We start from the raw sequence: 26,744 nt of genomic DNA on the forward strand, positions 1-26,744 counted from the left end.
CTCCTCCTCCTCCTCGCGGGGCGCTCGAGGGGCAGCGGCAGGCAAGCGGAGCAGCCTCGCCCAGCCCGGCGACCTGAACTTCGCCCGCGGCGGTCGCGCCTCGCCTCGCCTCGCCCTCGCCCTCGCCCGGCCGGCCAGCACCATGGACGGCGACACTCTGCCCTGCCTTGACGCGGCCGCCTTCCTGCGCCTGTGGCAGCGCTTCGACGCCGACGGTGAGCGCCCGGGTGGAGGTGCCTAGAAGCCAGCAAGGGGGCTCAGGGGACGATTTGTGTGTGTATGTGTGGGGGGGAAATAATGGCCAGGGCGGGAAGGGGGGAATGGCGAGCGTCGAACGGTAATCGGAGGCGTTGGTAAGGGGCACGTCTGGTGTGCTATATCTGTCTAATAAGAATAAGTGAGGGCGGTCAAGTCAATTCTGACCCTTTTCAGGGTTTTCTAGCTAGAGAGTATTCAGAAGTGGTTTAGCAGCTCCTCCTTCTAACAGCACCCTGGGATTGTGCATCCTACCTGAGTCCACAAGGGCACCCGTTTTCTGACGTCTAGTTTTGTTTGTTTGTTTGTTTTACCATCCATCTACACACAAGCTTAGAGTCTTACAAATACAGTATTATGATATTTCTGATCTTAGTGTGACCTGCCGTCGGGTGCATCTTGTTCAGCGGAAGACGCCAACCTCAGGAGGGTTGTCTCACTGAAGCAACTAAGTTAATAATTGTCTGATTTTATGCTATTAATGTGTCAGTGCCAATGCTAGTCCTCAGGATATTAATTGTAATTGTGACCCACTCACTAAGACTACATACTTATTATATTATGGTATCAGTGTGTGTGGTTCTTTAGAAGGAAATAGAAGTAGAAAAGGAAAGTGTTTGCTCCAAGGAGCTTCGCCCTAATATTATCTTAATCATATATTACTCTAAAATAATTTATCATAAAGGATCTGAATGTATTAACTGCAAGCAAATAACTGCTCGTCACCCCTTCCTATTTAAGCCAGACCTGTTTGTTGTAATTTGGAATATTTTTCAATACAATTCTATGATCAGAGTATTTTCTTGTTCATTAAATCCTTTGCTCCCCTTTCATTTTCTTCAGAGCTCCGTGTAGCTAAAATCTCTCCACAGTTGCTGGCCTAATCAGGCATATAGATATGTTATCTATTGTGTTCATGTTTTCCCTTGTTTGTGTGAATACCATTCTTGACATAGGTATCTCTGTATGGATGTCAAAAAGAATCTTGTGGTCAATTTTGCTGAAAGTTCCTAGCTCTTATTTATCAGAGAAAGATAAATATTTCAAAAGACAAATTAAAAGCATATTTTAAAATCATTGTTATGCAGCTCCCACTCACTTTTAACTTATAGTTCTAACTTAACTTATGGGCTAGTGATCTACGGAAGGTCCTGTCATTAACAGGCTTGTTCAGCTGTTGAAAACTAAAGAGCATGGGTTGCTTTACTGAGTCATCCCTTCTCATATTCAGTTTTCCTCCTTTCCTGCTGCCTTTCACTTCTTCCAGCATTATTGGTCTTTCCAGCAAGTCTTGCCTTCTCATGATACGTCCAAAAGTGCAATAACCTCGGTTTAGTCATTTTAGCTCCTGGTAAAAATTCAGACTTGAATGCAAAACAAAACAAAAAAGACATAGTCTTTGGGTGTGCCACTTTGGTTAAATTTATGAATAAAGAAGATGTCAATAGGTGTTTAAAAATATTTGTGTTCTATGTCGAGTCTAAGGTTTAAGCTCTAAAATCAAGCCTCTAAGACCATAAATAACATTTATTTTTTATTGATTTTAGACAATGGTTACATAGAAGGGAAGGAGCTTGACAACTTCTTCCATCACCTGCTAAGGACCATAGGCTGTGAAGTAAGTACTGTCCAGTGTCCTCTGCATGGGAGGATAAGCATGGACATATGTGGAAGCCTTCTGTACCCATACTGTATTCTTTGCTGAGATACTGGGACCTGGTGGGCAAATGAGTGCTGAACATATGTGTCTTTCAATCAGTCCAGGAGCTGGAGTTGTATGTACAGAGCAATGTTTGAAAGGTATGAAGCTGCCCACTTAATGCTTTGGGCCTGAATCCAATTGCTAGTTCCAACTAGAACAGATTCACTGAATGAATCCTTGGGGTTTATGTTAATTGTTGGCTCACCACTGGAAAAGTGACCCAGGGTTCTACTCTAGCTAGACCTGAGACTAGGAACAGGAGGTGGGTGCCTGGATTAGCTCCTAGTCTTCCCACTACTTCTCTGTCAAAAATCAATTGATGGGTATTGTTTTTAAATAGATCCCTGCACGTAGCCCTGCCTGTTCAGTACATGCTCCTTGAGATTCCGAGGAGTGAGTTCCCCTAGTTATTTCTTTCCTTAAGGATTCTTAAGGGATCCTCCTGCTTTTCACTGGCAGCAAACAGTGCACTCAGGTTCGTCACGCAACAGGTGCATCCACTTCATTACTGCAGTTTGTGCTTCAAGTCGTGCTTTTGTCACCCGCTCCGTGTTCATAACTCTCACATAAAGCAAGCGCTTTTCTTTTGGCAGATGGAGCAGAGGGTGTAACCCATCCTGTTCAGTGAGATTAATGAAGATAGACCAAGTAGTTTACATACACATTAGTCTGAATGAGGGGAGTGAGAGCAGCAGATGGGTTTGGATCATTGTTCAAAACAGGGCTGATTGGTTTTGCAAATGGAATATCCCAGTTTCCAAAATCAATTAACACTGGGCTTTCTCCAGAGTTAATTTATACTTGCTTAGGAAAATAAATCTGTTGACATACAGCTGTAACTTTAGAGTCAAGGGCATGGTCAACTGTTTGCATGGTGTCATGTGTTTCATTTCAGCTGATATGTTGCTATGTTATTTTATTTTATTTTATTGCCTACTCTTCAAAATGGAAGAAGGAGCAGCTGTGAGATGCTTCCTTCACCTTTTCTCCAACTATTTGCAGCTACCATTTAAAAACCAAACCTATCAATTGGTGCTAGAAGACTATTCTCAACTTCTTTGTGCAGTCATTGAACTGACAACACTTTAACATATGTCAACACCATATTTTCATTTACTCACAAAAGAGGGACAGTTTGTTAAATGGAGAGAAGCCTCCTGAACGTATAGAAACTCCTCCTGAATTCCAGACGTGTGCCTTTGCATACACATTATAACTGATGAGTACATAGATACATAAGTTGGTACTCTCCTTACACTGGCATTAAACATTCATAATGAAAACTATGCTTGCTGGGGACAGTGGGACTTGTTATCCAAAATATCTGGGGAAGCTCTAGATTGTCAGTGGGTGTCAGTGGGTTCAAACTATGTATGACAAACAATGCAAGCTGCATTATATACCCCTTTTTGCCTTAAGTTTCATTTTTGGCAGCCTTGTAACAAAGAGTGCTTTTGTAAAAATATGCATAATAGGTATACATCTATAGGCTTCTCCCATTATAGTACTTATTTTAGTAATAATATTCTCCATAATGCCAGTCCTCATTGTTACCAACCTTCACATCAAGAACAGCAAAAAAATATAGACAGCTAGATATCAACAAGTATGTCAATAACCCCTAATTGCTCACCCCAAACCAAATCACTCTGAAATAATTTGTATTACTGCAACAAGTGGGTGTTGCAACAATATACTACTCTTAAGAAAATCAATTTTTCTCCCAGTTGCTTTGCTGGAAAAGGGGGAAAGAAATGGAAATGTGAATACAAAGAACAACCCTTGCCTGGTTGCTCTCCATCATCCAAACACAAAACAACACAGCAGGCTTCCATTTGTGTAAGCTGGGATTCTGGAAGAAACAAGTACTGTACAGTTTTATAGGGTATGGTCTCTCCAGAAGGAGGGAATATGTTCTGTCACACTTAACTGATTTTGCCAGAGCCCACTGTTATATTCTGAATTCACCATATATTCCATCTCTCTCTCTTTATCTCTCTGGTTGAATGGTTAGACCTGCGTTTGTCCGCAACTCACAGGAATACTCTAAGACTTTTTTAAATTTTCTTTTACCATCTTCAGCAGTCACTGCCACCAACTGTTGCTCCCATGTGTTCTCTCTTGCTTCTCTCACTCTGGCATTTCCCCCTCCCACCACATAGGCAATTCTCAGGCAATCAGCCCATGACGCCATTTGGCTTGAACCAGATCAAGTGATTTTTACTACAGAAACAGTTTCAGTAAAATATAGTTTTATTCCTAAACTTAATCTAATTGCTATCCATCTCATAAGAACATGAGCCCTGCTGGATCAGGCCAAGGGCCCGTTTAGTCCAGCTTCCTGTATCTCACAGTGGCCCCACCAGATGCCTCTGGGAGCACATGAGACAACTAGATACCTGTCTCCTGATACCTGGCATTTGAGGTACCTTCCTTTTAAGCCTGGAGATTATACATCCCCATCATGGCTTGCAACCTGCAATGGACTTTTCCTCCAGGAATCTCTCCAGTCCTCTTTTAAAGGCATCACCACATCCTGTGGCAGGGAGTTCCACAGACTAACCACATGCTGGGTAAAGAAATATTTTCTTTAGTCCGTTCTCACTCTCCCAGCACTCAATTGGAGTGGATGTCCCCTGGTTTCTGGTACTGCGTGAGAGGGAAGAGAGTTCTCACCCTTTTCCATTCAGTCCTCTCTGACCTTCTCTTTTCCCTGTCCTTTCTTCTCTCCCAGCCAATCCTTCCCAGTCCCACCAACATCCTACACTCTGCACTCAACCCCTCCCCTCACATACTTACTATCCTTATGTATTCTATCATACTGTATTTAGCTAAATAAACACATTTAACTCAACAAGACATCACACCCTTCTCCAACTTTTTTGGAGGTCCAGTTTTCCACCAAATGCTTCCCATGAAAACACAAGCGCCTCAAACCCATGGGCTTCAGGGCACCAGTTTGGGAGTAATTCTAAATCCAATCCCATCCCCACCCCACCCTTGCTGTCATCAGGCTTCAAAGAAAGAAATAAGCTTGCCTGGAGGAAAAACTGCTTTTGCTTTGTTGTTGTTTAGTCCTTTAGTCGTGTCTGACTGTTTGTGACCCCATGGACTATTTATTATGTATTTATTTATTTATTTGATTTATATCCCGCCCATCTGATAAATCTATACCACTCTGAGCGGCTAGAGCACACCAGGCCCTCCTGTCTTCCACTGCCTCCCAGAGTTGGGCCAAATTCATCTTGGTAGCTTTACTTTATAAAAACACCTTTGCAAAAAAGAAAGAGGTGGTGCAGGGAGGGATTAAGAACCCTACACAGAGGCTTCTTCTAAGTGCTACCCTGCCTCTCACATTATCCTGGCAAATCTTGTTCTCTTTCTGATGCCTGTTTGGCAGGCCAGTTGCATTTGTTGCTCGGCACTTCTGCAGTGCTCCTGTACTGCAGGCTCTTACAATGGCATGATTTGAAGAACACAGAGGTTAGGAATAGAATCCATTGGGAGTTATGGATGTTGTAGTCTGACACATCACAGTAGATTGGAGAAAGCTACCTGAAACTCTGTGCTATGGCGAGTATTCTTAAAAATTAATTTAAAAATCAAGAAGAGACTAAACAGTGAGGCAGAATGAAATGTATATGTACAACTACCCTCCCTTGGGATGAGGTCCTCACTTGGGCAGTGGGGGGAGGTTCTCAGGTAATTGGATCATCCTGATAAGCATGGGTACTGATATTCATCAGCGGAAATGGATGTGTAGCACCTTGTCTTCAGCATATGCTAACTCACAGGGAGGGCAATTGAGAAATAATCACTTCAGCATGGAGTGGCTTACAGCAGCAGCCTATTCTTCCCACTGCACCCAATCAGCTGGATTGCTAGGGGGAGCAGGGCAGGACATGCAGAATTAAAAGTCAGGGGATACAGGACAATTGAAAGCAATGGTCTATGCACCCCTGACAATAAAAAGGGACAGCAAGACCGAGTGTGTAAGACAACTTCTTGCAATCCTAGAATAAGGGAGTGTATAACTGCAAATCAGTAATAGTTGGTCATTAAGTGCTTGCAAGCATCAGAAGCTCTGAACAAGATGAAATATGCCTGCATAATATTGATGCTCTAAGGTAGGGTTTATGGTTTTTGCCAGTGATGTTGTTCTCAATGGCCAGAATCCTATTGCCTTGCACACCTGCGCAAGCCTAATCATGCAAGTGATTCTATCTCTTCAGCTTTCCCTCTGTCACACACCCTGCAACCACTGGCCACATCAGCAATTGGGCATCTGGTTGGACACCAGCCATGTGATAGATAGGAAGCCAGAAGGGAAAACCACTTGCCTGATTGGTCTTATCCCTCCTGTTTTACTTCAACAGATTTCTAGCCATTGCTAGTAATGTTATCAATCTAATTTCATACATACCAGAGGAATCATTTAACATTTGTCTTTGTTTACTTCCCACTAAAATGCCAGACCATAGATCCTCGTATAAACAAGTACACTATACAGATGCCTTAGTCATAAATTCTTCCATTCCCCCCCCCCTTACACATAGGAGTGGATTAAGACATGTATCTTTGAGAGCCTTGCATTTAAAATGCCAAGATGACTAAAAGGAAGAAGGCTTGGCTGAATATGTACTCTTCTGTTCTCTATGACTTCTATATTACTATCTTTAGCCCAGTACTTACACTGATTTTAAGCTCATGCAGTCTCAAGTTAAAAACTGTAGACTATAATCATACATGGTAATTTTAACAATATGCTGTGGAAATCAGCCTAGGCCTTATGTGTGTGTTTTCAAAAAAGAATCTATACCATTCAGTTGTGTGCCAGCTTATTTTAATTATTACTTCAGTGAACATAAAGCACACTGTAGCTTTCAAATACAATAAGAATATTCTGGAGGCACTGTGGTTATTAATTAACTTCGCAGTCATAGAACTTTTAGAGCATAGACCAAAATGCACCCATTACTTTTCATACTTTTCTGAGTGGCTTTCAAGGTCATAACAACATTTTGGAACCAGATTATTTTGTTTTCACAACCTTAACTCTGAACTGCCTGCTGCTATTAGGACATCTTATCAATCCACAAACTGCTAGAGAGGGGATCATGTTGTGTGGACAGAGAGCAGCCATGGAAATTAAGCCCCAGCTAGACACTGGAAGATAACCACTTTCGTTAAAGCTAAAATCTTGTTATTACATATCTTACCCAGAACTCAGAAAAGCTTTTTTTTTTTTCTATACACCACCAATACCCTAGCGGCTATGAATCCCAGATGCACTGGTTGGAGAATTCTTGGAACTTTAGTTGAAAAAAGGTAATTTTTCTGAGCTCTGGTAATTCCTGATTAAACTGCATAAGTGAGCAATTGCAAACAAGATTACTGTAGCTGCACATGAACCATTGAGTGCTAGCAACTGCCCTTGTGTAGCTGAGCTTTTACTCTGTGCATTATTTGCTGTCACGCTGAAACCAATTTATAGTGACACTAATAGAGCTTTCAAGGTAAGTGATATTTAAATAGTGTTTTTTATCAGTTTCACCAACCCTGCTTTCCCCCGTGACTTTTCATGGCTGAGTGGAGAGTTTAACCCAGCTGTCTACTGTGCTGTGCAGCTCTTGCATGTAGTTGCTGTAAAGCTCTTTGCAACTTCTGGGAATATACACTTAGGAGCTACATCTGACATTTTTCTTTTAAGGCATTCTATTTCATTCGATTCTCCTTCTCTGGTCTTCTATATCCCCCACTCCACCCATTCAAGGGTCTTCTCAATCCGTGCCAGCTGTGCCTGTTCCTTGAGATGCCTGATTTGCCTACAGTGACACATGCCTTAGTTGCATCCTGTTTAGATTACTGTAATGCACTCTATGTGGGGCTGCCTTTGAAGAGCATTCAGAAACTTCAGCTGGTTCAAAATGCAGCAGCCAAACTACTGACTAGGCCCAGTTAAAGGTGGCACATCAACCTCCTGCGACAACAACTGAATTGTGTACCAGTCCGTGTCCAGGCCCAATTCAAAGTGCTGGTCAATACCTATACAGTGGACCCTCGACTTACAGATGGCTCGACTTACAGACTTTTCGAGTTACAGACTTCTCTGGCTGCAAAATTTAGATTCAACTTGCAGCCGGAAAATCGACTTACAGACCAGAAAAAAGCCCAAATGGAACAAAAATGGAACAAAAACGTCCGGTTACGGATTAATCGGTTTTCAATGCATTGTAGGTCAATGGAGACTCAACCTACAGACTTTTCAACCTGTAGCCACCGTTCCAATACGGATTAATTCCGTAAGTAGAGGGTCCACTGTAAAGCCCGGGTCCAGGCTACCTGAAGGACTGTATCTCTCTATATGAGTCTTCCTGGCATTTAAGGTCATCAAAGGAGGCCCTCCCATCAGTCCCATTGCGAGCGCAGGCATGGCTGATAGAGGCATGTGAGAGGGCCTTCTCTGTGGCAGTTCCCAGACAGTGGAACAGCTCTCCCTTGGAACACTAGGCTGGCCCCTTCCCTTTTATCCTTCCACCAACAGCTGAGGGCCTATCTCTACAACACAGGCTTTTAACAATCATGATTGAATTCCTGGATGACTTTTTAAAGTTAAGTTCATTTTTAATGTTTTCTTGCTTTTAATTATTCATTTGTACATTAATTAGCATATAGTTTATTCTTTTTAATATTGTGAGCCACCTTGGGTCCTTTTATTGGGAGAAATGTGACCTATAAATAAAACAAATACAATAAATAATAAATAAAATCCTTCTTCTGCTGTTTTCAGCAGGTTTCCCCCTTAAAGTTTCCTACCTAAATATTTTTTTTGTAATGGTTCTATTAACCTTGAGATTTGTTGCAGGCCTGCTGATATCTCCCTCTTAAGAGGGAGCGACACTATTTTGGCTACCTAGGTTTCTAGGGGAATGAGTATGCTATGCTTATACAAGACACCTTTTATGTAACGCATGGAACACCATAATGCAAGGAAAATACAGTTGTGATCCCCTGGCTGCACTATATATACAGAAATATTTACATGGTTTCTGGCAGGCAATACTGTGGCATTTTGAAGATTAGCAAAGTTGTTCTGACATCAGTTCTCATTATCTAGAATTCACTGTAGTAGGAATAATACTTGGCTAGCAGAAATACACACACACATAACTAGTCCAGATGGTCCTTTTTGCATTTCACTGCCATGTAACTCCAGATTCTATATTGGACATTTATATGTTCCACTTATATGTTTCTGTACTTATCAACTGAAGATTACACTTCATGTATCTGTTAAAATGTGCTCAAATCCATGAAAGTTTAGGCCATAGTAAATATATTTTGCCATTGAGGTGACACAAAGCTTTTTTTTTTCTTACACAAGGCTAAAATGGTTATTTCTCTGGGAACTACTTCAGGCAGAGTTCCCCATTTGTTTCACAAAGTGGGTTTAATTTTTCATGGGACCAATCTTTTCCTGCTCTAGGCTGATGCAGTCTGCCACAACATGCGGCAGGGGGACCTTCCTTGATTTTCTGTGTCTCTCTCCTTCTTTTGCAGCCGTTGCTTAGAGCTCTCTTCTGTGTTTCAGTCTCTAAAACCTTTCCAAGAGCTCAGTTTACTCTCTAGAGATTTTAAAGAGCATTTTAATGTCTTGTGCACTTTGTTCCAGAGCCCTTTATATGCTATGGAGATGTTGCTTCCCTGTGTGCTTGGATAGTGTCCACATGCACTTTAGCCGTAGGTGGCTCTGAATTTAATAGTATCGCAGTCAAGGGTCTCCTGTTACTCGACTGTTCTTGCTTAAAAAGAGAGATAATGAAAATTCCCTTTGTAATCCATGTGTTCTCTTGGTAATCCATGATGCCAGGTTCTCCTATTCAGTATATCAGGCAAAATCCAAAGAAACAAAATAAAACAAAACAAAACAAGAAAGACAAAAATGTGGCATCTTAAAGACTATTACATTTTAATGTGGATTTTCATGGAGAAGTCCACTTCATCAGGCAAATAGAAAAAAAATGACATGATGGATGCCATCCAGCATTTCATTTTTTTCTATATGTCCAACAAAGTCGAGTTGTCCACAAAAGCTCTCTTTAAAATATAATACTTAGACTTTAAGATGCCACATGTTTTTGTCTTTATTGTTTTGTTTCTTTGGATTTTGGCTGATATATTAAGATTAGCACTGCTTTAAGTAAAAGCAGTTGTTGTTATGCTTTTTGTTGTTGTTTAAAGGTAATGCATTATGTTGCTCTTTAGTGTTGCCTTAATAAAGTGTTGCTTTTCAATTAATTTTTAAAGACACATAAAAATGGGGAGGGGGAGTCCTCAAAAGGCACACCTTAACATATCAAATAGCATGTGAATCATTTCCCAGGCCATTAATGTTGTCACTATGGTACTTAAAATAAAGGTGTTGGTAGTCCCTGCTCCAAAGTTTGTGGAGTAAACCAAGACATTCAACTTTCAAGGTGCTAAATTTTCCTCAGAGAACTATGGAAAATATAATTCAGGTGACGAGGAAGGCCAAGCATTTGGATCATTTTCAATCCTTCTAGAAAGGAATAATTTCAAGGTTTAAATGTACATGAAGTTGCATATGTAAAAAAATGATCCAGATAAACTTTCAGTGCATGTTTCCATTACTTTCCTTTTATCTGAGGCGGTGGAATGTTCAGAAACAGATGGAAGGGGCTTATGCTCCTGGGTTGTTGAAATTGTTATAGTTTGCTGATTAGGACTTCTCTGTCTTTTGACCTCTCTCTCTCCGTATGTGTCTGCCTGTGTTCCTCTACCAATCCCACAAGTGACTTCAAAGGAGGGTATGAGATGTATTGCAGCTTTTAAAAGAAGAGGGGGACAAAAACCAAATAGCTCTTGTTATACGTTCCCTCCCATCTTTCAAGGAACACCCCCTTGTTCAGATCTTGCATGACTGAACAGAAAGAGACTGGATACAATGGATAATACTCAGGAAATTGGTTTCATCCATAGCAGGAAGGTCAGTCTGGGTTTTTTTTTGTGTGTTGCAGAGCACCATGACAAAAGAAAAAATCCAAAAGGTGAAAGAAAGGTTTATGTCAGCATATGATGTGACTGCAGATGGACGCTTACAGATACAAGAGGTACTTGGTCTACTTTTTTCATTTGAAACCTTAGAAACATTAGAAAACAAGTCACATGTAATGGAAGAAGTATGCGTGAGCTACAGACAGCAGATCCCCAGTGCCTCTCGGTCATGTAACAATGAAACCCTGCATCCCAATGTCTTTTAACAGAGGGAAGAAAAAGCTCTGGAACAGGGGTGGCCCAAATCTGGCAGGTGTGCCAGCTTCCATGGTGTCATTATGACCAATCTGTATCCAGAGATAAGAGACTCTGCTCCCCTCCTTTGCACAATGCAATGAGGCTTCTAAAAAAACTTGTGAGAGCCAACATGGAGTCTTTTAAAAGCCTAACTGCTGTTGGAGGTGTTTCCAAGAGAGGTTGCTGAAGGATTAATCCTTCACTCACTCATACTAGGAGTCTTCCCTCTGCACCATTACAAGGAGACCTTTTTTGAGTGCCTACATATGTCCTTATGAGAGGATATATATAGTCACAGCTGCTCCATCAGGGCAAATGGAATATTGTCCCACCCTGCCTGGGCACCTTAGTTTGGAAATATTGCTTTGGGGGAAGAGTCATAGCTCCCAGAATCCCCCAGATGGCAAAGGGACTCTGGAAGCTGAAGTCCAAAAAAGCTGACTTTTCTAGACTCTGTCCAGACCTAATTTAGGCCCCAGGTTGAAAAAAAAATTCCCCATGTTAAAGAAACAACTACAGATTCCATAGTTGTTTTGCTGCTGCTGCTGCTCTCTTCTCCCTACCGCACAGAATAGTGATTTCATTGCAGATAATCTTAATATATTCTGTTACCGTTGCAGCTTGCCAATATGCTCCTGTCAGAGGATGAAAACTTTCTGCTACTTTTCCGAAGAGAAACACCTTTGGACAACAGCGTGGAGTTCATGAGAGTGGGTGGTCTTTCCTGTCCTATGTTGCTTCTGTTCTGAATGGTTTGCAGGGTTAACTTTGTTTAAAAAATCCAGTTGATATATTGGGCACATATTGAGGCTCAAAATGCACGAGACTTTTTTATTAAACATAGCTCAAGCTAAGTCTAAGTGGGAGTCCCAACAGAGTTTAAGGTGGGATGGTTAAAGATTCATTTTTTTAAAAGGAAGGACGGAAGGAAGGAAGGAAGGAAGGAAGGAAGGAAGGAAGGAAGGAAGGAAGGAAGGAAGGAAGGAAGGAAGGAAGGAAGGAAGGAAGGAAGGAAGGAAGGAAAGGAGGGAGGGAGGGAGGGAGGGAGGGAGGGAGGGAGGGAGGGAAGAAAGAAAGAGAAAGAAAGAAAGAAAGAAAGAAAGAAAGAAAGAAAGAAAGAAAGAAAGAAAGAAAGAAAGAAAGAAAGAAAGAAAGAAATTGCATTTTGGGCAGTTTGTGGGGCCTCCAGGGGATCCCAGACAGGTGAAAATGCACCTTCAGATCCCCTGAAGTTGCTGACCTCTTCTTTAAGAGAAATGTATCTTTCCTGTGATTAGTCCATTTTCCCTCCTGCAACAGGATTCCATCAGATGTACTGTATATGCCTCCGTGATCATACTTGCAATTTAACCACCCAGTGACCAATCAAAAACCAAACCAGCTTTTGACTCTGAGTTTCAATGCAAGAAGAATGTTCTGGAGAACAAAACTTTATGTTGAATCTCCTCTTATCACTTCTTCACAACCACCATGTCATTTGTTCCCCAGCTGCACTTACTTCTAATAATTAATAACAAAGTGCACACCATTGGGCTAATTCTGATTTATTGCCACCTTCCTCAGAGTTTTCTAAGTATATTCAGAAGTGGTACACCAGTGCCTTTTTTTCTGTGGGCACTCTAGGGCTGTGAAACTTGCCCAAATCCACACAAGCTGACTTTTCCCCAGTGGAGAACCAAACTCTTGACCTCTGACTCCATAGTCAGATACCCAACTCACTGAGCTACTCAGCCAGAAAGTATTATGATTACACCAGGAGAAACTGTCCAGAATGTTGGACGACATCAGGCAAGAAAGGCATGGGTGTCTAAAGAAGGATCAGTGCTGCTTATTCATTTCAAGATGAACAACATTAACAATGCTCATTTTAAAAAGAAACAAGTAGTGCTATTTTGTAACCTTGGAAATGTGAGACTTGGTGCTTAACAGGTTACGTGGACTGAAAGAATCAATGCGACAACTCACAAAAAAAGACATGCTATTCTCTCTCTCTCTCTCTCTCTAATTCAAGTGTGAAGAATATGTCACCCCTCAGATGTTCTTGAGCTATAATTCCACTCCTGGCCAGGAGAATGAAGGGTGTGGAGTGATGTCGGAAACTTCTAGAAGATGATTTTCCATTTTTAAGCAATTTCATATGCACTTCTAAGCCTATTCTGGCCAAAAAAGGACTTCTTTGTTTAAAAAAGAAGAAAGTATCCATTTGGTCATTTCTAAAAAGGACACATTTATATGTAAATGACATATGACGCCCCTCCCCAAGGCTTCTCAGAGTGCAACTTGCTCTAATTCAGCTCCCCCAAAATTATTTGTGAGATATTGCCTGGGAGGACACATTGGTGGCCCTGACTGAGATAGTCCACCCCATTACATAGTGGGGGGGGGGCAGACCTCTCTAATTTGATCAGGAGGAGCCTAGTGGGGAAAATGAGGGACGTTTAGCCTTACCGTCCATTTTTCTCCTGCAATAAACCTTTCTATGGTTGCAGTTTGCTCCATGGAAACATGATACATGTTGTGTTTTTCCCTCTTCACAACTAATATTGGGTTTAGGGGGTGAGATTTATATCAGGAAAAAACAGGCTTAACAGCATTCTAGGAAGTTGTGGCTGTGTGCCAAAAATTCATAGTTCAAGGAACTAGTAAAAAGCTGAAAAGTCATAACTTCATGTCCTTTGAAGGGTAGGTCAAGGTTTTTCCAGTCACTAAAGAGATACCCTGCCTCTCTAACTTCTATGTGTATATTTAGATGTACAGATTACTCTTTTTTTCCAACAGGGTAGAGTAGGGCACCTTGATTTACCCTGGGAAGTTCATGTTGCAAATCAAAATGTGTTCCAAGCATAACAACTCAGTCTGAAAGCACAGCTTCAGGAGGCTACCTTAAACAGTACAAATAGTCATTTGGTTCACATCTGAAATAAAGATCTGCAGCCATGGCAACATAACGTCCAGTTTACAGATGAACATTCGTTGCAATCTGATTATGCACTTCCCTTTGAAAGAAATTTGTCAGTGATGTATAGGTAGATCCAGAGGGCTCCTCCTTGTTTGTAGAATTCTCTCATTTTAAATCTTTCAAAAAGAAATAAAAGGTACTGCAATGTCATTGCATCACTTCTTAAATGATGGAATGCACAGAGGCACATGCACAACATCAGCTACCATACCCATGTACATTAGTAGGTTTTGTTCCTGGGTTGATATGCATAGATCTTGCATGCACTCTTGCTCTCTTTCACAAACAATTTTTTCTGGAGATATTTGGATAATAACCAAATTCTAGAAAAGAAACTGAAATAGTTTTATCTTCTTGGTCTTTGTCTAGAAAATTGATGTTGTTTCACTGTATAACCCCAAATGGATCTGCCATGTTCATGTGCTAAGAGTCCAAAATTTGGACTAGGGATGTCAGCTTTCAGGGCACTAGCTTAAATTTCAGGGCAGTGCTATGCTATCCTGATTCTTCTGATGGGGAGACAGATCTCAGGGCAAGGAGGGGTATGATTAGGGTTTGTCGGGTGTCTTTATAACCTAGGGACTCCTCACCACTCACTCCCACCTGATACAAGGGCTTACTGGCTCAGTGCAAAGTTGTTAGCACATGCATTTCACTTGAGCAATATTGGTGCAATAAAAAGCTAGAATTGATTTGAGGGGATTGCATTTGACCTATTATTGGAGCAAGGTAGGGAAGGGATAGGCGGTAACAAGGAGCCTCCTTGTTGCACAGGACCTGGAAGCAGTGGCATCAAATCTGGGGGAAATTCCTCATGGGCCAGTAGTGGGCTTGACGTAAGGCCCAGTTTTATGGTCCGGAAAAATTCTCTGTGTGTCATGCATGCTGTAGGCATTGCCACATGGCATATGAGGCTATTGTTGGGCACACTTGGCCACCTAGTCAGCTGCTGCTGGATTGTCCATTTACTTGTTCAATTTGGTTTGGCTTTGGCCTGGCTCTGGATCATTATTTTACCTGCATAGCTAGATTGTACTAAGCTTTTTGGCCTGTTTATCCAGACTCCCAAGCCTTCCCTGCTCCACCTCTGTGACCTAATAATGGCCCAAGCCTGTGACATCACAAGCCAAGCACAGCAGGATCTCAGGTTCTGGATCTCAGGGAACAGCATACTCCTGACCTGACATCTAAATCTGGGAGAAAGTGTTTATTGAATATTCCCGTTCCAGAAATATCTGATTCTTGAACAGAAGAGCTTGGTTTGATAGAGGATGTTATCTTTCGTTTAGTAACTTCTCTGCTGGCTTTGTGATTGAACGATAGAGAAGACCAGTGCAAAACATTTTGTTGCCTGTGTCAGGACAGCAAATGGTGTTTCTCCTCCCAAAATTAGGGCACATAATGCCCTAGACCAGTGGTCCCCAACCTTGAGCCTCCAGATGTGCTTGGACTACAGCTCCCAGAAGCCTTCACTACCACCTCTGCTGGTCAGGATTTCTGGGAGTTGAAGTCCAAGAACATCTGGAGGCCCAAGGTTGGGGAGCACTGCCCTAGACCACAGAAACTGTGTTGGCACCTCAAGGAGAAAATTTCACAGATGCCTCACCTTCCTGGCAGTAAACACCCAGTGGAAATAAATTAACAAACTATTTGATATCCTTTCTAGACATTCAAACTCTGGTGTGTGAGGTAGTCAGTCACCTCAGTGGGCTAAATGGTAGGATCAGCCTTAAGAATGCATATGGGTTATATGTAGCCAATTCGCTGAAGAATTACAGTGGAGTACTCCTAATTAGGAGACTCTTATCCTTTTTCGGTTGCTGCCCTTTTTAACAATATAATTGCTCACCAAACTCCTCATATCAAGACATTTGTTATGTTCTCTAGCACATTCATAAAAGATTTTGTGACTCCTTAACAACCTCTTGAACATCTGTTTTCAAATCATATTATCTTACTGATTTCCCCCCTGCAGATCTGGCGACAATATGATGCAGATAGCAGTGGTTTCATTTCGGCGGGTGAGCTTAAAGTAAGTTCACTGCAGGTTCTTCTTGTACTTTATCCACACACCTTCTCCAGTCAAAAGTTACTCTTTGATCACTGTGAGGATCTTACTCCAGAATATTCAAACAAACAACTGTGTGTCAGCTGATCATGAATTTAGGGTCTTCAGTGATTCAAGTCTTCAGCCTTCATATTATTTCTTGATATGAGTCAGAAACTGTACAAACAATGTTTCTGCTTTTTCTTAACAATAGAACTTCCTGCAAGATCTTTTTCGGCAACACAGAAAAACTATTTCTGATGCAAAGTTGCAAGAGTATACTGATACCATGGTAAGCAGAGATCACATTTTCTGTATTAATTTCTATAATTTGTAGTTATTATCGGAATATCGCAGTATTCTAACTAGCCTAAGAGATTTGTTACACAGAATGGAATTATGAAGCAATAGATGATGATGGAATACTGAGCGCAGGGGAGAGGTGCAGGTAGAGCATTCATCAGCCTAAATCACCTCTCCTCTTTTTTGTGGCACATCCTCACTTTGTGAATGGACGTGAGGTAGGTACAAGAGAGGATCTTTTTCTGTGGTTGTTCTGAAATTATGCAGCACTCTCTTATGAGACACATTCATGTTGATAAATCTTTCCTCCATTCTGATCACCAGACGAAGTGCATTTATTCTTTAATGTTTTTGGTTATGTTTGAGCTCTTTTAATGACTGCTACTTCTGCTGGTGCTTTTATACCTGTTTTTCATGTGCATATAAACTGTTAATTGGGTATATGTTCAATGCAAAAGAAACATGGGAATAGAGTACGTGCAAATCTGATCCAATGGCATGCTCTAGAAAAATTGCACGATGCTGTTTTTCTTGGCATGGCATTTGCTTTAGTTGTTGTTATCACAGCTGTTATTGCACAGAAGAAACACAACTTTATTGGTGAGTTATCCACTCCTTCCCAGGGTATATGGGATTAAATAACTGTACTGTTACTGCATGGCTGCAGACAATCCTTATATTCTCTTCTTCATTTTATTAGAACCATCACTCCAAATTTTTGGAATTAAAGTTCTATTTCAATACAATTGATTTTTAGAGGAATGTAATCCAGCTGCCATCAGGAGTGAAATTTTGAAGTATAGGTTTTCATCATGGCAGTCTTTATAGTCATGCCTTCAAGGAGAATTTAAAAAATACAGGCAGTTGTGTTAATTTAGATTTTAAAAACAACTCTAGCAGTTTTTATTCTACCAAGAACCAGTCTTTTTTAAAGCTAATGGGTCTTCATGCCCATTCAGGAGGTTTGCCCCCAAAGATTTTGCATTACAACAGTGGTAACTCATAATAATACATTCTTGCTTGGATACTCATTTTCCCTTCTAGGTATTATGGGAACAACAGCTCAATTTAGAGGGGGCAGGAGAGCTTTTTGTTGGGTGGAGAAATAGGTGATACAACAATATGTGCTTTAAAAAAACTTCTGGTGCTTTAACACTGCAAGCCCTGACTGCACTATGCTAGAAAACCTCAGTATCACAAAGCAAGGAATGGTGTCTGGAGTCTGCCTTTTATTTTGTGTGTACTGAATGAACAAAATATATTGACAAACTGCAGTGATTTAAGAGGAGAGTAATAAAAAGAGTGCAGAACTAAATCCCCAGTGTTCTTGAGTAAGGAGGAAATTAGATTAAAATTTAAAAGGCCACCCATTCTTCTGCAATATCCCTCAAAAATGTATCCTTTTCAGCTGGAAAGAGAATCTCCTTTCCAAGACACATATGTCACTGTTTCCCCTATTCTGAGCCTGTAGCCGAGAAATTCTCAATGCCACTTCCATACATTTGATCCTCTAATTTTACAAGCATCCTGAACGTATCCCAAGGCTGTTCCGATGAATTAGATTGGACTGTAATCAGCAAACCCCCAGTATGTTTTTTCAGCATTCGGCAATGCACGAAGCTACATTTTGTCAATGCCACATGCAAGGGAAGCTCATTACTGGTTTATTCATCTGCAAATCACATTACCTCGGCTGCCAGAATAATCACATCCGGACTAAAGTTATTATTATTCATTGGCTAGAATAGCAGGTCATGATAATATCTGCCAGGCTGTCAGCAATGGTTTTCATTTGAGGCCCACAAAATGATCCCATTGAATAAAACAATGCCTTTGTCAACAGAAGAACAGACAACTTGGGGCATATGAAAAATCCATGTGTTATGTTTCTGCAAACGTTTTGCTCTGATTAACTCTCTTCTCCCTAAATCTTAGCAGTGTTGCTGTCTGCCCGTCTGCTCGAATGTTTAATGTGTTATTTTGCTCTTTGGGTCCCTGGCAAGTGAAGCAAGTTCTCAGTGCAGAACTGTTCATATTAAACAACTGCTGCCATCCACAAGACTTACGTATTCAAAACTTCTAAACCACAATTACATGGAAAAGGCTGTGGAGAAACAGCGTCCCTCAAAAGTGTTCTGATTATATTGACCCTTAGTGGAGGCGGGGCTTTGTTGCGGTGCTGCCAGTAGCTCCAGAGAAGAGCTCTCTGGAAAAACTGGAACCCGTCCGGTCCGGGTCCCCCTTTTTGAAATGGGGATTGAAGGAGAGTCTAGGAGAATTCTCTCTGAAGCAGATGGTGAGCAGCAGAAGGAGAAGAATGGGAGGCAAACCCGGACTTCTTCCCTCTGAAGAAATCACCCAGCACAGATCGGAGGCAGGGAGCCATATTTGGCACTGAGCCATGAGTAACTCTTTACCGGGGGAGAGGAGAACAACCAATATAAACTTAAAATATATAACAACTAAGTAAGCTGAAGCCTTTGATTTATGAAACAGCCCCATTAAGCTGAAAATAAGAATGAAAATATTTGGCTGAAAGAAGAAAAGCAGCGGCAAGCCTATCTTATCAGTCTGCCTCAAAAGCGAAACTAACTAACAAACTCTTAATACAGCAGACTGATTTCAAAGCCGAGAGAATGAGACAGAAAAATAAATCTTGTGTTTCTGGAAAAGAATCCCAGACAGTAATACCATTGGACAGGATTCAAGAGACTTGAGTTTTGTGAATGCAGTTTGGCTTGGACGTATTTCTCTTTTTTCTTTCCTGGACTCTGTAAACTTTTGATAATAGAATCTGGTGGTTTTCTGGAGAAGAAAGAAGGAGCTGATGTGGTCGACTGGACTGAGGAGTATCAGTGGGTTAATAGAAAAATCATAAGACGGGCTTCAAGGACAACTGCTGGACAGTCTGAGACTCTGTGATTGTTGTTTTGGTTTGTTGGACTGTGTGTGAGTCTGATAATAGTAGCTTGCTAGACTCGGGAGAAGAAGAAATAATTGTGCCACAGTTCTATTTGAATTTGCTGGGTTAAAAGTTGATTTTTATATTATAATATTTGGATAAAGATTGGAGGGAGATCTAAGGGGAGGTTTATGATTAGGGGTTTGGATTGTTGATAAAATTGTGGAAACTGTTGAAGGATATCTAAGGGGTGATCATTGTGGTTAAGGACATAGTATCATCTATACAAACCCCACTTGTTTGAAAGCCTGAGATGCCCCCCCCCCAAATTTAAGACATCAAATGGAGACTTGGTCTGTGCAAGCTCAAAGTTTTGGAATAGTTGTACAAGAAATAGAAAAGGAATGGCAGATTACCATACAAAAGACAATAATAACAGGGTTTCAGCAAGTGAATGAAGGTCTTAGCAAAATAGAGGAGGGGCAAGATCTGTTTTCAGTTATTCCAGAGTTATACTCAAGTTACATTAAGCCAGCTTTTGGTTGAACGTCAGGAAAAAAACTTCCTAAATGTTAGAGCAGTACAACAATAGAACCAATTACATAAGTAGATGGTGAGTGCACCAGTGCTGGAGGCATTAAGAAAAATAGACAACCCTCTGTCAGATAAACTTTGATTTGGATTCCTACATTGACTAGAAGATTGGACTCAATGGCTTTATAGGCTTCTTCCAACTCCATTATCCTGTGAGTCTGTAGGAGCTTGACATTATCCAAAACTATCTTTCCCAATTTGGAGTCACGTCCATTCCACCCTACACACAGAGTAAAGCTTCCTGGTTCAATGTCCTGGAAACTTGACATTGTCTGAGTTTCCACAGTCACTACTACTACATTTACCCCAAGGTTCACAAAATGGTTTGCAAAATAGTCTTACATTTATTTTATCTCATTTTATTAGCATTCTCACCCTTCTCTGTCTCCAAAAGCATTTAGGACAATTTTTGAAGACACCAACACCATAGAAAATATCAAATCAATGGACTACTTAATGAGGCAGTGAGGGAACAGGGCTTTCTAAAGATAATTTGGGAAGGGAAGAAGTAAATTTATATCATTGTCACAAATATATTCAGTACGAAGCTGGTAAAAGGAGGGCCATGCAATCCTTTCAAAGTTGCTAGATTACTCTAACCAAATATCTCTAGAGCAATCCAGGAATAACTATTATTGCTACTGGATGAGTGTGATGTGCTGTCAGTTAACTTATGAACACCCTAATAGGATTTCCAAGGTGAGTGAGATATATAAGGAGTGCTTTTACTGAAGCCATACCTCACTGGGTTTTCATGGCCAAGCAGGGATTTGAACTCAGGTTTCCTGAATCCGAGTGTGCTATGCTACACTAGTTCTCACTCTGACACTTACTTTCCTCCTTCCTCTCTTTCCTTGTTGTTAACATCCCACCTTTCCTCCACTGAACTTATGGCAGTCTACATATATGACTTTCCTTCTCTCACCAGTGAATCACCACCATTATAATCCTGTTAAGTAAACTGAGCTGAGAGAACATGACTAGTCCAAGGTCACCCAATGAGTGAAGACTTTGTGGAAATGTTAGTCTGGATCTCCCAAGTCCTGGCCCAACACTCTAATGCTACACTCTCTTAAGCTCTCCTTTTCTTGTACCTTTTGCATGAGCATGAGCTAAATATTTAGCATGAATATTTAGCATGAGCTAGATATTCTGAAAGGGACGTGGTGGCGCTGCGGGCTAAACCACAGAAGCCTCTGTGCTGCAGGGTCAGAAGACCAAGCAGTCGTAAGATCGAATCCACACAACGGAGTGAGCGCCCGTCGCTTTGTCCCAGCTCCTGCCAACCTAGCGGTTCGAAAGCATGCAAATGCAAGTAGATCTATAGGGACCACCTCGGTGGGAAGGTAACAGCGTTCCGTGTCTAAGTCACACTGGCCATGTGGCCACGGAAGATTGTCTTCGGACAAAAACGCTGGCTCTATGGCTTGGAAACAGAGATGAGCACCGCTCCCTAGAGTCGAACACGACTGGACAAAAATTGTCAAGGGGAACCTTTACCTTTACCTAGATATTCTGAAAAGGAGTTTTGCTTTGGTGTGCACTTTTTCCTAACTCTCTTAAGATTAACATTTTACAAAGGCTTCCTCCTTTTACTTTTTAGATGAAGCTCTTTGACAAAAATAAGGATGGACGGCTGGATCTGAATGACCTAGCAAGGTAAATTATAATGGTTCATGCATCACTTTGGAATAGCCTTGATGGATTTGCACAGCTTCAACAGGTGTGGCTCTCTCTGCATCACTGGGTCCCTGTGCCCTGGAGGCAACATCTGTTGACGTTTGTTTCCTGGCCGCCCAAGGCTCAGAACTTCTGTCTAGAAAAAAACAGAAACAAAGAGGAGCAAACCCTATTCATGTCACAAGCTGTTGTTTTTGGAAGCACTTGGTAAGTCCCCATCCTCCTCCCCCCCCAGGAGAACTGGCTGTCTCTGTTGATATCTGAAAATGTAATGATTTGGCTCTTTTCATTAAGGATCTTGGCTCTCCAGGAAAATTTTCTCCTTCAATTTAGACTGGATGTAAGTACAATAACTTCTACTGACTACACTTGGTGACCTTCCCACATCCTTTTCTGAAGGGAGGTGTTTGTTTTTTAATTTATTTTTCTTCTTCTCACTTCTATTCAGGCTAGTAGTACAGAAGAAAGGAAGAGAGATTTTGAGAAAATCTTTGCACACTACGATGTTGTAAGTGCGGTTTCTTCTTCTTTTTATTTGGTAGGAGTATTGCTTCTCAGGCCCAGCACTTGGGCAATGAGTTTTCAAAAATGATTAGCAGCAATTGCTCCCCCAGTGGTTAGTTACTACTGTATTATAGTTAGTTACTATTATAGTTATATTTTTTAAAAAATTTAATTCCACCACAGAAAAAAAGAAAATTTCTTTGTAAGATTACAATCATTATGCAATTCTATAATACTTTAATTATTACTAAGAGGAATTAAAAGTAACTTTTTTGTAATTAGTTACTTCTGAGCTTTGAAGATAACACATCACATTTTACAAAATTGCCCTTTTGAAGAACATTTCTGTTTGAAGGGCTGCTCAGCCCAAGTCCACTTTAAAGATAATGAACCACTGAAATAGAGAATAGTACCTCCAGGTTGCCCATCACTCATAAGTAAATGAAGAGGAGACTGAACAGCCACACAGGTCTCATATTCACTGTCTTTCCCAGAATGTTGAGGGGCATTGTATATCTATTTAACTTATTATTTCTAAATTTGAACCTGTATATCTGCATTAGTATATTTCATGCAAATCTATGTTATCTTTTGCCACATTTTTAAAAAGTGTTTCCTTTTGGGTAGAGGGGATAATTTATAAGTGGCCACCCTACTGACTCCTAGAAAAACATGCAAGGATTTTGCCAGTGAAATACCACCACAGCTCATGGCTCTGTAGGGCAGTGGAGCTTTACCCCTGTCCCTGCAGCCTGGCCTGCTTTAGTCCCTGGAGTTTACTCCTGGGTTCTTTACATGGTACAAAATCACTTTATAAACAAATGTTTTTGTTATGCTGTTCAAAGTGAGTCAAGCACAGAGCTTTCAACCATCCATGGACTGGCTTCCAAACGCAGCTGTCTGATGAGCCCTGTGCAATGTTAGAACACCTTCACCTTACCGCTAGTGGCCATGTGTTGTATTTGAGGCAGGACTACTCCAAGAATCCCTAAGTATATAAGAATTCCTTTACTGGGCTAGACACAAATGGTCTCTTTGGTCTAGCATTCTGTTTTACCAACAGCCAGACAGAAGTTCCTTCAAAGCCAAGGGCATGACCATAATAGCCATCAAATCTTCATGCCCTGTAGACCCAATGGTACTGCAAGGGAGGATCACTTTACCCCCTCCATTTATTCAAACTCAGATATGTTATGTCATAACGTATTTCATGGTTCACAGCTTCTATGTACTTTGATATAAGGCAATTGGAAATATACGGAGTGATTGGCTTGCAGTGAAACTCAGGCTATTTCTAAAAGGCTATAAAGACTTATTTTGGAATTAATGTTAAACAAGACAGCTTGGCTTTAATATCTGGCCAAGACGATTTGGGAGGCTTTTCTATTTCTTCCCTTTCTCGTCCAGCCCTGCAATGCCCAGCTGGAGTAAGACCTGGGCTGCAGGATTCAAAAGCTAGGCTTTTTGTGGAATGTTAGTAGGCTACTAAAAGATTTTCACTTACCTTTGTTTTTGTATTTTGAACAAGGACCACGTGGCTTTCTTCTTCTTCTTCTTCTTCTTCTTCTTCTTCTTCTTCTTCTTCTTCTTCTTCTTCTTCTTCTTCTTCTTCTCCTCCTCCTCCTCCTCCTCCTCCTCCTCCTCCTCCTCCTCCTCCTCCTCCTATCTCCATTATTTGTTTCATTTGTTTTATTTCATATAGTGAGGAAGAATGTTACTGAAGAAGAAACAGGCAGAAAAGCTTTAATGTGCTCATATATTTGTATTATGCAAATTGTGTTTTATATATTGCAGAGTAAAACAGGTGCACTTGAAGGTCCAGAAGTGGATGGGTTTGTAAAAGATATGATGGAACTTGTCAAGGTGACTTCCTAATGGCTTTATTTTCCTTAGTTTTTGTGACAAAAAACAATGTGCAGAATCACAGTTAAAAGAGGGTAGCTCAAAGGGTGCCTGCTCACCCCATTGTTAGCACCTTCGTCCAGTACATTCCTATATTATTAGAAGAAATTAAATTAATTCTGGTTTTGTGGGACAGTAAAGATAGGAATTTTCAATTTTTTGAATGTGCTTGAATCAATTTACTAAGATCCCCGTCACCAGCGCTGCCAATTCAACACTTCCGGAAGGCAAAAGAGAGCCCTAGTGCACCTCACAACCTGAGAGGAGGAGCGGGATAGGAAGTTTCAAGTTTATTTCTAGTGCCTGCATCCAGTTTGTATTGGCATAACTATGCCCACAGGATATTGCCCTTTATGAGATACTAAAACCTATGAATATAAGCACCTCAATAAGGCAGCTTCATGATACCATATGGGAGGTCTGATGCACACATGGATTTCCAAATGTAAAGAGCATCTCCTTCTCTCCCCACCCCCCTGTCATACAGATAACATTCTTATATTATGTGCAGGGAAGAAAGTGGTACATAGTATGGCACCTTTTCTATTATAGAAGAGAACTGGGTGCATGTAAAACTCTCTCTGTGCACTGGAAGCCTTGCAGGACTTGGTCATAATGTCCATGTATCTTCAACATCCTCACCTCACATCCCTTCCCCCACCCTGGCTACCTATAAATTGATATGCCAGAAATGTACTAATAACATATTTGTGGGATGCATAAATTAAACAAGTGAAGGTTAAGTGAAAACTTACATAGAACATCCTTTGCTTTAGTTAGGATCATAAATAGATGGTTTTCCTTTTGTCCCTTCTAAATATATTCCAGCATTTTATTTGCATGAAAACTCCCTTTATTATCTTCAAGGCACCTCTTTATTACTATGGAGTTCTCATTGATACTTGTTCTTTAAATAGTATTTGTTGAAAAGTAGAGGTAATCTTAGGACACAGTTTTAGAAAAAGGAACAGGCCAGGGCCCCACTCAGCTCACTGAGTCAGCAGGGCTTGTTTGCCATATTTTTGACCTTTTTAAATAAAGCTGGAAAGGTTTCTTTTTTTGTTAGAAAACCACGTTGCAGAATTTTCCCAAGATAATCTTAGTTGTTCTTTTATGGCAGCTTCCATCTTCCACTCACAGTGCCACAGAAGATTCTGAAGAATTGCTGAGGGCATTAAATGGCAGCCAGTTTAACACTGTTGCTGCTTCTGCCACGACTTGTAGTGACAGTGAAAAACAAAACACACACACACACACACACACACACACACACACACACACACACACACACACACACACACACACACTTGGTGGGAAGGGGAAGAGAGGAGCTTTCTATTGCTTCAGAACTGTACTGCTAGTTGTCAGTCCCACTGCCGAGAAAATGTTAAATAATTTCTTTCCCCTGGAGAAAATTGATGAAATCACTCATTTCTTTATCCACTAATGTAGAATTTGACTTTATCACATTTTGAAGTCAGTGAAGTAATTTGCATTCCTGTCTAACTCCACTTGCCCATGCACCTCCCACAGATCATTAGACTGCTATCTCCAGAATGTAAAAATAACCTGATTTCACTCTCATTGAGAAGGATTGTCTCCCCTATAATCACTTATCTTTTCCTCTCCTTCCTGATAGCCCAGTATTAGCGCCACAGACCTTGACAAGTTTCGTCAGATCCTCCTTCGCCATTGTGACATGAACAAGGATGGAAAAATTCAGAAATCTGAACTTGCTTTGTGTCTGGGAATTAAAATCTCCCCATAGACTTAAATGTACTTCTCCTGTGGTTTGTCAATTATTGTCTTTTATGAGAGCCTGCTGATGCTGGTAGAACCTTTTCAGCACTGTGTTAATTATTTCTGTTGTACTGAAGCTAGATGACAGGGGTAACTTACAGGGGATATGAATAGGCATTGGCAAGGTTCAGCCAAATTTTTAAAAACATTAGAAATAGTATCAAGCTCGATACTGTTCCAGTGGAGATGTTAGCTGTGGGATTTCTTACACATTTTTAAACATGCCTCTACAAATCAGACTATCCAAAACATACCTGCTCTTTATACCAGGACTGCTGCTACATTACAAATCGCATTGTATTTGTGCTACATGTCATCGAATGTGATTGTGTTCCATTTCCTAGACTGCATTCCCAGAACTAGTGTGCCTATTTTCCTTCTAAGTGCTCCATAATTTTGACAGTGATGTGAGGTATGAAATTCCCTGCACTCTTTTCTAGAAAGATGCACAAGCCTTTTCACATACTGGAAGCAGCTCAGTGTATTTGCATAAAAATAAAAGTAGCTGTTTATGAAGGGACGTTATGGTGGTCTCTACATTTATTTATTGATGTTCTGCATTTTTATGCCACCTTTCTCCTGATAAATACAGTATGTAACACTTGACAAACTGCTAGCTATATTACACTGGGCTGATTTAGCCCACCTGTATCCCATTTCTCCCTTTCAGAAGGCAAGGGTGAACATCACTGAAAACAGGTGGAAACAGGAGGAATTTGCTGGACAAAAAACCTTGAAACGTGTTGTTCACATATCAGATTATACATTTCTAGTGAAAAACCTG

The 26,744-nt window shown here is 40.9% G+C and overlaps 1 protein-coding gene across 1 annotated transcript; it reads left to right on the forward strand.

The window, feature by feature from the left end:
* SCGN (secretagogin, EF-hand calcium binding protein) lies at positions 1-26,480 on the forward strand. The gene is made up of 11 exons (XM_072998700.2): positions 1-215; positions 1,803-1,873; positions 10,996-11,088; positions 11,890-11,979; positions 16,204-16,260; positions 16,490-16,567; positions 21,678-21,733; positions 22,049-22,094; positions 22,203-22,262; positions 24,053-24,121; positions 25,800-26,480. Exons 1-11 carry the CDS (start codon positions 143-145, stop codon positions 25,926-25,928), a joined length of 822 nt encoding a protein of 273 aa, XP_072854801.2. The 5' UTR covers positions 1-142; the 3' UTR covers positions 25,929-26,480.
* The last annotated feature ends 264 nt before the right edge of the window (positions 26,481-26,744 follow it).

Source organism: Pogona vitticeps, chromosome 4 (genome assembly GCF_051106095.1).
Source record: "Pogona vitticeps strain Pit_001003342236 chromosome 4, PviZW2.1, whole genome shotgun sequence".
Classification (NCBI taxonomy): domain Eukaryota; kingdom Metazoa; phylum Chordata; class Lepidosauria; order Squamata; family Agamidae; genus Pogona; species Pogona vitticeps.